At 46.2% G+C, this 9,525-nt stretch overlaps 2 protein-coding genes and 1 non-coding gene across 3 annotated transcripts in view; 2 read left to right on the top strand and 1 right to left on the bottom strand.

Moving 5' to 3' along the window:
* The window catches only part of RPS3 (ribosomal protein S3), a 7,932-nt gene extending 6,502 nt beyond the window's left edge, over positions 1-1,430 (top strand). Inside the window, exons 5-6 of the mRNA XM_007940930.2 lie at positions 596-783; positions 1,237-1,430. Coding sequence (XP_007939121.1) covers positions 596-783; positions 1,237-1,430 — 382 coding nt within the window. The remainder of the gene's footprint in view (positions 1-595; positions 784-1,236) is intronic.
* Positions 997-1,142, top strand: LOC122150010. The gene has a single exon (XR_006163439.1). It is a non-coding gene; the product is annotated as a small nucleolar RNA SNORD15 (small nucleolar RNA).
* Positions 1,431-7,045: 5,615 nt separating the features above from the next.
* KLHL35 (kelch like family member 35) overlaps positions 7,046-9,525 on the bottom strand; it is a 22,264-nt gene continuing 19,784 nt past the window's right edge. Inside the window, exons 7-8 of the mRNA XM_007940929.2 lie at positions 8,137-8,325; positions 7,046-7,234 (exon numbers count right to left, since the gene is read on the bottom strand). Coding sequence (XP_007939120.2) covers positions 7,046-7,234; positions 8,137-8,325 — 378 coding nt within the window. The remainder of the gene's footprint in view (positions 7,235-8,136; positions 8,326-9,525) is intronic.

Below are 9,525 nucleotides of genomic sequence, written 5' to 3'. Positions count from 1 at the left end.
ACAAATATGGATCTCTTCCAGTCAGTTGGCCAGGTAGCTGTCCTCCAAATCTCTTGGCATAACTGAGTGAGTGCCTCCAATGGGGCATCCGTTTGTTGAAATATCTCAATTGGTATGCCATCAATTCCCGGAGCCTTGTTCTTCGCCAATTCTTTCATTGCAGCTTTGACTTCTTCCTTCAAAAAGGTGCGCCTTAGGCACTACATTACCAGACATAGCACATAAAAATCTGTAAATAGAAATACCAATTGCCAAGCTTATATACGATTATAGGTATATTCCTTTTGCCTACCTATACCTGATCATTTTGCTTATCTACCTGTGTATCCATCTGTAGAGTGTTACTACTGATAATGTATTCTTACCTTCTTGAGGTGATCCTAAGATATAGTCAGAGTTGGAAAGCTCTTGGGTAGAAAGTTTGGCATTCATTTCCTAAGGATTTAACCTTAGATTAGACATGATGGAAGTGGAAGAGAATAAACGGATGTTGAAAACATCTGATGCAAACTAATAATTTTTTTTTAATTCAGTGGGGAAATATGAAATTGATAATATTTTATCTTTGTTAATAACATGAATGTCTCTTTTAAAGGGCCTGCTATGGTGTGCTGCGGTTCATTATGGAGAGTGGGGCCAAGGGCTGCGAGGTCGTGGTGTCTGGGAAACTCCGAGGACAAAGAGCTAAATCCATGAAATTTGTGGATGGCCTAATGATCCACAGTGGGGACCCTGTTAACTACTATGTTGACACAGCTGTGCGCCATGTGCTGCTCAGACAGGGTGAGCATCTGGGGGTATTTGGGGTAGAAGGCATTCGGGGATAAAGGTGGTTTTCTGTGCACACCTCGGCATATGGGGAATTTGTCCTGGGAGTACTAGTGCCGTGTTTGTATTCTTTGGGTTTATTAGTTAAGTGCACTAAACTGGGGGTTGAATTGCTGGGGTAAGACCCGAGCGTTGATTTGTCCTTGTTTCGGCCATGATGTGTGTACCCTTCCATGATGACACGATGACGAGTCAGAAAGGTCACTTGCTGCTCTTGGTCCTTATCAGTGCCACGTTCTGTGGTCCTGGTCAACAGTTCCTTTTGCAAAGGTGTCCTGTTCATTGATTGATTTAGAGGCATTTGTCTGAGAAGGGACCAGCTCCAGGGTGCTTGAGTAAGCTATTGTCTTTCTGAGTGGAGGGTGGTTGATGAAACCATTGCTTGGTTCTAACTACGATATCCTCTAGGTGTTCTGGGCATCAAAGTGAAGATCATGCTGCCCTGGGACCCAAGTGGTAAGATTGGCCCTAAGAAGCCCCTGCCTGACCATGTGAGCATTGTGGAACCCAAAGATGAGATACTACCCACCACCCCCATCTCGGAACAGAAGGGTGGGAAGCCAGAGCCGCCTGCCATGCCTCAGCCAGTTCCCACTGCGTAATAGGTAAGTCTGCAGCAGCCTCTTGGGACAGAATAAGGTTCTGTTCCTTTTTCTCCTTGTTAATTTTTATATCACACTATGGTGTGAGTACTTGCTGAATAAAATTTTGATTACACTTGCTTCGTGTGGGAGAGCACAGGTTGGGGCCCATTTAACCTAGGATTCCATTGGAAGGGGTGTTTTGTTTGCCTTTCATCTCTTAAGAAAATGTCCTGACCTTTATAAATTATTATAGGAATGTTTATTATTCTTGCTAGTAAATTAGCTCTTCTGTTCTTCAGCAGCTCCCTTAAAGCATAGTAACACCAAGCCTCTTGGATACCCTACGCATCTGGGATTTTATTTGTTTCTAGGTGTTCTGTGAGAACCCTAAGTGAGAATATATACCAGTTTGGTAAAAGAAGGAACCTTCTACTAGGGTGAAGTAATTGTTGTGCTTCCTTTGGTTTCAGGATCTCCTTGGCAACTGGATCTGCACTTGGAAGTTGCTCTGTAAGGACCTTTAATAAAATCTTTTAAGAAGACACATGGCCTGACTTGACTGTATGTGCAGTATTCAGACTGACCGAAGGTCATATCCATGGGAGCATTGATGTTCATTTCATACTCAATTGGTTCTTAGGGGCACCTGCTCAGAATGGTCTTGTGTGTCCTTTGAATCCCCTCTTGGTTTTAACTGTGTTTGTGTGGTATTGACAAGGGACAGAAGAGGAAGACCTAAGCAGAGCTAACCAGAGAGAGGTCCCTTCTCAGACAAATGCCTCTAAATCAATCAATGAACAGGACACCATTTTACCTGATGAATAAGGAAATACTTCCTACACATGGAAAATAACACAGTAGAATTATTCTGGAGTCATGCTGTGCTCTAGATGTTCTCATTTAATCCTCCACATCTTTTAAGTGTGTAGAAAGTGCTTGTTCCACTGATGAGGGGCCTTAAGCCTAGTGGCAGCTGTCATGGGCCTGGGGAGCCAGTCAGGTGCACAACTGGTGGTGGTTGTGTCATCCCGGCTGGTGAAATACTGGTGGATGATCTGGTTGATTATTTGGTTGTCTTCTCAAGTAGACTCAGCTGTACAAGGACAGGCACTGTGTGTACATACTTTTAATTTTCATAAAAGGTAGGGTCCTTGTAGAGTGGGTTATGTTAGAAACACACCAACTGAGGTACTTTGTTCCCCCTTCTTGAAAGGATCTTTGATGTTCACACTAATTTAATGATTTCAACTATTTCGTCAGTGTTGGTGGGAATGAGACCCATTCGTTACTAGAAAGACTTTTTCTTGAATTTCGGCCTAACCTGGCATTAATTGGTCTCTTAGTGATCCACAGACTTTGTTCCAGGGGATGAATTGCTATGTTGTATATGTAGTACTGTAGCCAGGAACTAGAGCCTAGGTTTGTCCAAATACAAAAGCTACATTCATTTTCCTATGCTTCCCTCACCCTAGAATGAAATTTCCTGGCAAGATCCCAATAAAAGGTTTCTGGGAAGGGTTGCTAGTGAGTTGGCTTTGCTGGTTGTGAGCAGGAATTGTGAGACTGCCTTGTGTTGGGCTTCCTCAGTGATAGGAATGTGCACATGGGTGTTAAGCATTTCTTAATGGTTTTCTGCCCACTTCTTGATTACTATAGCTAGCAACTGGGCAATTGCTACGGTGGGAAATGGGGAAATTTATGAAGTTTCATTTATCCCTTGTAGACAAAACTAATTGGCATTTTGCCATTTTCCTGAAAATTTTAACTGAGCTAAGCTGCTTTAGTTTTGTATTTCTGGGCTTTTGATGGTGTACTTTAGTTGTGCCAGTTACGTTTAATGAAACTAGTTCAACTAATTTGGAAATATACAGAGTGCTGGGCGCTAGAAATACAGGCTGAGACAGTGTTGGTTGGCTGAGATTTTATAATCTGGCAGCCAGTTGCAGGCCTTTGTAAATCAGACTAGGTAATCTTGTACATTTCCTTACTTTTTATTAAGTTTCATGTAAACCAGACTTAAAATGGAAGTTAGACTGTAGGATTGAGTAGTGCTGTTAACATTCCACCAGGTGGTGCTGTAACAAAATGTGCACCAGAGTAGCAGCTTGGGGAGAGGTTTTTGTTTGTTTTTAAATAAACTTGCATTGGAGTATACAGAAAGGTATGTGGATTACTAGTGAGTGTACAACTTGTCAGTGAACACATCTGTAAACATTACTCAGATCAAAAAGGGAATGAGGTGGTAGTGTTTTTTTTTTTCTTTTTTTATCTCAGAAACACCACACTAAAACAAATGTAGACCTTATGTTGGAGCACTCTTACTGCAAGCTACTGTAGCTACTCTAGCAGCCCATCTATGTCAGACTGATCTCAGGCCCTGCCTCCAAACGATTCCAGAACTTGATGTCATAGTAATTGCCTCCCTAGACACCACAGTCTTCATGCCTTGTTTTAAAAACTGAATGTGTTTTTTTTAAGTGTGGAAGAAAACTTAAAGTGCTCATTTTTTTGACCCAATGACTTAAGTGGCTTTGCTCCTAGAACTAGGGCTTAGCTGTAAGGGCAGCTGTTGCCTAATGAAGTTTGGTTCCCAGAATGGAGCTGCTGTTAGAGAAGGGCCTGCCTCATTTCTCCTGAGACATAATTCTCCCTCGGGGCATCATGGCTTTTGGTGAAGCAGTCTGCCATCACCAGTCTCCTGCAGGGACAGCATTCAACTTCTTGTTGGGCGCCAGGCACAGCCAGAGATCTGAGACAGTTTTTGGTCTGTAAGATGAACTACAGCAGCTGCCAGCTGAGCTTGGGTCAGAAGGCTCCAGCGGCAGAGCTGCAGTGAAAGGGAGGGTACCTGATACTTGGAAAAGAGAGGGATAGAGGGCACCTTGCCATGGGGCAAGTCTTGCACAGATTTCGGAGTTCATTGGCTAGCTCAGAAGTCTGACTGCACCCCTGGCTAGTATAGAATTGAATCTACTTGAGCCTCAGTTTCATCATCTGTAAAATGGGGGTAATAGTACTTAAATCATAAGAATTGAATGAAGTTACATATACCAAGAGTTTACCGTGGAGATCTGCACATAGTGCCCTAGTTACTGTGCGGCTAGCCTGGCTTTTCTCATGGGCTCTAATCTTGTCTGACTGGACCTTCTAAATGTCCGACTTCCAGAGTTGGGCATTGATGAATGAGGAGAGAGGTGTTTACCTGTAGCTCCCCCGGTGTTCTCAAAGCCAGTAGTCATCTCCCCTCTGTTCCCTCCAAACTCTAGTGTTTGGGAGAGGAGACAAGAACAGGATAAATGAGCAGATAGGGGTACATATTGCCCTTAGGGACTCCTGCCCTTACCCCACCCCCACCCCCCAAAAAAAGGAATAGTTACAAAATATTAATCCTTACAATTAGTAAGAACTGCTCAAGAAAGAAGCTAAATTTGGGTCCAGTGGATGCTACTAAGTCTTTAAGAAAAATCTTTAAGGGGAAGAGGATGGTATTCCTGGGTGGCTCAGGAGTCAGTGCTCAAGTGTTGTAGTCTTCCCACTGGATTATGACAGTCCGTCCCACTCGGGAAGTATCCCTTGGGGTAGTAGTAGAGTAAGAGCCAGGGAGACCCTTTGTACGTGGTCTAACCAATCAATAGTCCTAGGAGATAAGAACACATGTGGTATCCCCTTCTGCTTGTGTTACTGTATCTTCACACGTCAGGGACACAACTATACCTCTCCTCGTTCAACTGGTAACCTCTAATGTCAGGGACAATCTTGCCACATCAGGCTGGGCTTTTGCATGATGGACTAGATGAGCAGAGCGTGGATAAGGCAGCAGCCTCTGGAGAGAGCAAGCTTGTAGTTATGTGGACCACTCACCAGCCTTGGACAAGTCACTTCTCAGCTCTGAGTCTCTGTCTTTGTAGAGGGACAGTAGTCCCCACCTCACAGGTCTTAGGAAGGTGAAATCCAAGGCAGTAGGAAGCCTTGTGCAGAGAGCACTGTGGCACACGGAGATGAAATAGACACCTTTTTCCACTTCACAGGGCATCCTATGGGCGTGTCAGGGGATACCAGAGTTACATGTAACGGCCTGGCCATATGGCACATAATGGAAAAGGAGCAGCAGATAAGGGAGGGGCACAGAAGAGAGAGGTCAACTCAAGGGGTGGAGGGTGTCAGATTGGCCAATCAGACTAAGAAAAATGGCAAGTAGGCGTGCAGAGTGCATTGGAGGAGCAGTCAGCATGAGGACACAGTGCTGCTGGGGAAGGCTGTAAGGTAAGAGGTGGGGCACATGGGGTGCCCAGCCCAGATGAGATGCCCATTTCTTCAGGGACAGCTGGCCTTGGATTCACCCCCACTTCTTCTGTCAGGCTTTTGCCTGGGTAGGCAAGCGACAGTGGCACCTTCTTTGCTTTGTGTTGGGGGGGCTGGGCTTCTGCCCATTCCCCTCTTCCTCCTGCCATTATCAGCTGTGTCCAGATGGTCACAGGCTCCTTAATCTGGGATAATCGTCTGGCCAGAGCTCAGCTGGGACAGGGGCCTTTGTACTGGGCTGTGATGGGCCAGCCCAGCTGGAAAGACCCCACAGACAAGGCCCCAGGGCTTTGGAAGGTGGGGCTGGCGTGGTGCTGGAAGGACATGTGAGGAGCAGATGATAGCGCCTCTTCAAAAGGCAATCTGAGTGCAAATGAGGGGGAGCCTGCAGATGGGGCCTGGTTGGCTCCTGAGAGCCTCAGAGCCTGAACTGCTGGGCCCCAGCCTCAGAATCTTTCTGGCATCCTTTGTTCCCTCCCTCCTCTCAGCTCACCCCTCCTGTCTGCAGTTTTATATTGCTGGCCGTGGAACCCCAGGCCTGAGACCCTCATGCTAAGCCTGCTGCAAGCCTCAACACCCTTGGCTGCTTGGGGTTCACAATTATTTTTGTTTTGTTTTGCTTCAGCCTTTTGTTTCAGTCCCACCTTGGCCTAGGCTTATAGCAGTGAGCCTGCTTTGGAACCTCTCTCCAAACCTTTAACCCTACGAAGGGAGTCCCTGAGTGCTCAGCTGCTAACTGCAAAGGTTGGCAGTTTGAGTCCATTCAGAGGTACCTCAGAAGAAAGGCCTGGCAATCCTCTAAATGGTTGCAGCCTTGAGAATCCTTGAGAAGTGCAGTTCTAGTCTGTATAACATGAGGTCACCATGAGTCCGAATCAACATGGCAACTGGTTGGTTTCCCTGTAGAGTCTGGACTCCAGAGCTCAAGCATCCTTCCTCACCATTTTGCAGTTCTGTCATTCCTAGTCCTTAGATGTGCTTGCTCATTTATGTGCCTATTTAAACTGTATGAAAATATATATATTCTTTGGATGCATGAAATACTTTGTAATTCTTTTTAAATGTCCACACTGTTGTGAAGGTAAATGGGGTAATAAAGAAAAATGCTTTGTAAAGGGCAAAAAACAAAGAGCAGCTACTGGCGATTACTTCTCCAGGCAAAGCTGGAACACTGACCCAACCTTTGAATGAGGTTTTATTTCTATATAAAAAGGAGCCATAAGTTAAGGGTTATTTACACAAGGACGATGAAGGGGACAGAGTGGTACACCTGCATCCCCCCACATACACACACTCCTTTCAGCCTTCTGGCCAGGCCATCCAGGTCTGAGTTACCTGCCCACACTCTGGACGATGGTGACGCAGCCATGGGAGCTGGTGCAGCGCTGCAGGGATGGCTGGGCCTCCACCTGCCCACTGCTGGGGTCAAAGGTGAAGACCCAATCGGTGCTCTCCCCGTGATCATCCCGCCCACCGAGGATGTGGATCTTCCCATCACACACAGTCACGCCACAGCTCTCCTGAATAGACAGACAGACATTCATGGACACCTAGCTAACCAGACCAGATAACAGAATCGACCCACAGAAGAACATGAGTAAGCAGTCTGAATGGCAGAAAGTGGATAGACCAGAGTTCAAGCTTTGGCTTTAGCTCTTACTAAGTGATGGCACATAACAACAACAACAACAACAAGTGAATGGCTTTAGACAAGTCACTTAGCCTCTCTAGGCCTCAGTGTCCTCACATGCAAAATGAGAATGGTAGTACTTTCTCCATCAGGTTGCCTTAGCAGTTAATAGGGTTAAGCATGTAAAGCATTTTGCGTAGTTTATGGAACGCTCCAACAGCAATAATAATCACCACCACCATCATTTTAGGATGACCAGAGGTCAGATGTGGCAGGGACTTCCAGTCCAACCATAGCCCTATATAGTCTCTGGAGCTTCAGGGGAATGGGACAGAAAGTGGGAAAGGCAGAAAGGTGCAGGGGCCAGAGTTTCTAAGGCCTAGACCTTCCCTCTCTAACATCACTGGGGCAGGGGAACTCAACTAGTGCCTTTCTCACCCTACCCCTCCCCAACAATGGGCCACCAGCTGGTGGCCTTCAGGTCAGGAAGAGACCTCAGGTCATTTAGCCCAAACCCCCACACCCAAGGCTATAGCACTTGAGACTAAGGTTCCAGGTTCTGCCCTAACGGACTAATTGGTGACCTTGGACCAGGGTCTCAATTCTTCTAAGGCTAATCTCCTCCATGTTTGAAATGCAAGGGGGGAATCATTGTGAGGACAAAACTAGAAAACTATAAAACCACCTAGCATGGAGTTAGACACAAGCCTCACTCACTAACTCCGAGATCCAGATACTCAGAAATATGCTGTCATTCTCGGGCATAGACCACGCCCAGGAGCCCCCACTTACCACAGGGTAGGGGAGAGTAGCTGCCTCCCCCCAGACATCTGTGCCAGGGTCATAGGAAAAGATTTTGCTCATGAGGCCCCCCACCACATAGATGGTGTCGTCGAGGGATACAGCTTCGAGACACCGCTGCGAGAAGGGGGCTGGCGACCTCAGGATCCACCGGTCCTCCTTGGGGTCAAAGCACTGCACCTGAGGGGTGGGGGAAGCAGCAGAGGTAGGAAGTTTCATTCTTTAACCCACCCTGCTGGACACATTCTCCCACATCTCGCCACTAGGGGCGCTCATTCAACACAGGCCTGAGCTAGCATCTGGGAGGGTGAAGACGACCCATGGTTCAACCCTACCTGTAAGAGTTCTCAGTCTAGTTCCACATTCTACCTTCTGCTCCTGGAGTCCTTTTGTTAAAGGCCTCCTCATCTTTCAAGGTCTAGCACTGATGCCACCACCTCCTTAAAGCCTTCCCTGGTTTTCCCTGCAGGAACAGTTTCTTCTTTAATGGAGAAAACAGTCCACCTCATATAAGATTAACCACATAGGCACACATGTCAACCTTAGAGAGGTTCGTCCCAGGAGAGGGAAGAGCTGTCTGCATCAGTGCTATCAAGGGTCATCAGAGCAGGCCTTCCATGGAATTGTCTCCCTGCCTTCAAAAATGGCCAGCCCTCTTCTCTCTTCCCAGTGCTCTGTTTCTTCAACTGTTTCCTTGGAAACCTCCAAGACAGCTTATAACAAACCAGTGCTGCCTGGAATAGCAGGAAGGTAGGTCATCCAGCTGCTTCCTCACCCAGTTCCAGGAAGTTCGGCTGAAGGAATGGGGTCAGGGAATAGGTTTTTACGTTCTTACGGGTGAGGGATCCAAGTCTGGGAAAAATTCAGGTCCAAGGACCACAGGCCTGTGGGGCCATTAGGAGAGGGAGGGAGGAAGCTGCCATGACCAAAGCTGATTTTTATTTTCAAAAAGTCTAAATGTTCAACAATACAGAATGAGATTAGCAGACCATCATTCATCCACCGGACCATTCCACAGACCTTGAAATAACGTCTCTATGAAGTGTCTCTAAGCATGTGGAAGAGGCTTATATTTAAATGTGAAGAATAAAAACAATGTAAGATTTTACTCACAGTAAGAACACAAATATATAAATATCAAGCAGGAAAGCAAAAAGTCAATTCCGATAAGCCTGGAATGCAATGTACCAAACTATTAATAGTTATTTTTGGATGATGGGATTATGGGTGATTTTTTTTTCTTTCTATTTTTCTGTTTTCTAAACTTTCAATGTTTGTTGTTGTTGTTTGCCGTCGAGTCAGCCCCGACTCATAGCGACCCCTCCTTGGGTTTCTGAGGCAGTATCACTACGGAAGTAGGATTGCCCAACCTTCCTTCCG

The sequence above is a fragment of the Orycteropus afer genome, unplaced genomic scaffold (assembly GCF_000298275.1).
Source record: "Orycteropus afer afer isolate SDZICR_OR568_19922 unplaced genomic scaffold, OryAfe1.0 scaffold00074, whole genome shotgun sequence".
In the NCBI taxonomy this organism is placed as follows: Eukaryota; Metazoa; Chordata; class Mammalia; order Tubulidentata; family Orycteropodidae; genus Orycteropus; species Orycteropus afer.
The sequence above is the reverse complement of the archived record's forward strand: the minus strand, read 5'-3'. Positions and strand labels throughout refer to the sequence as shown.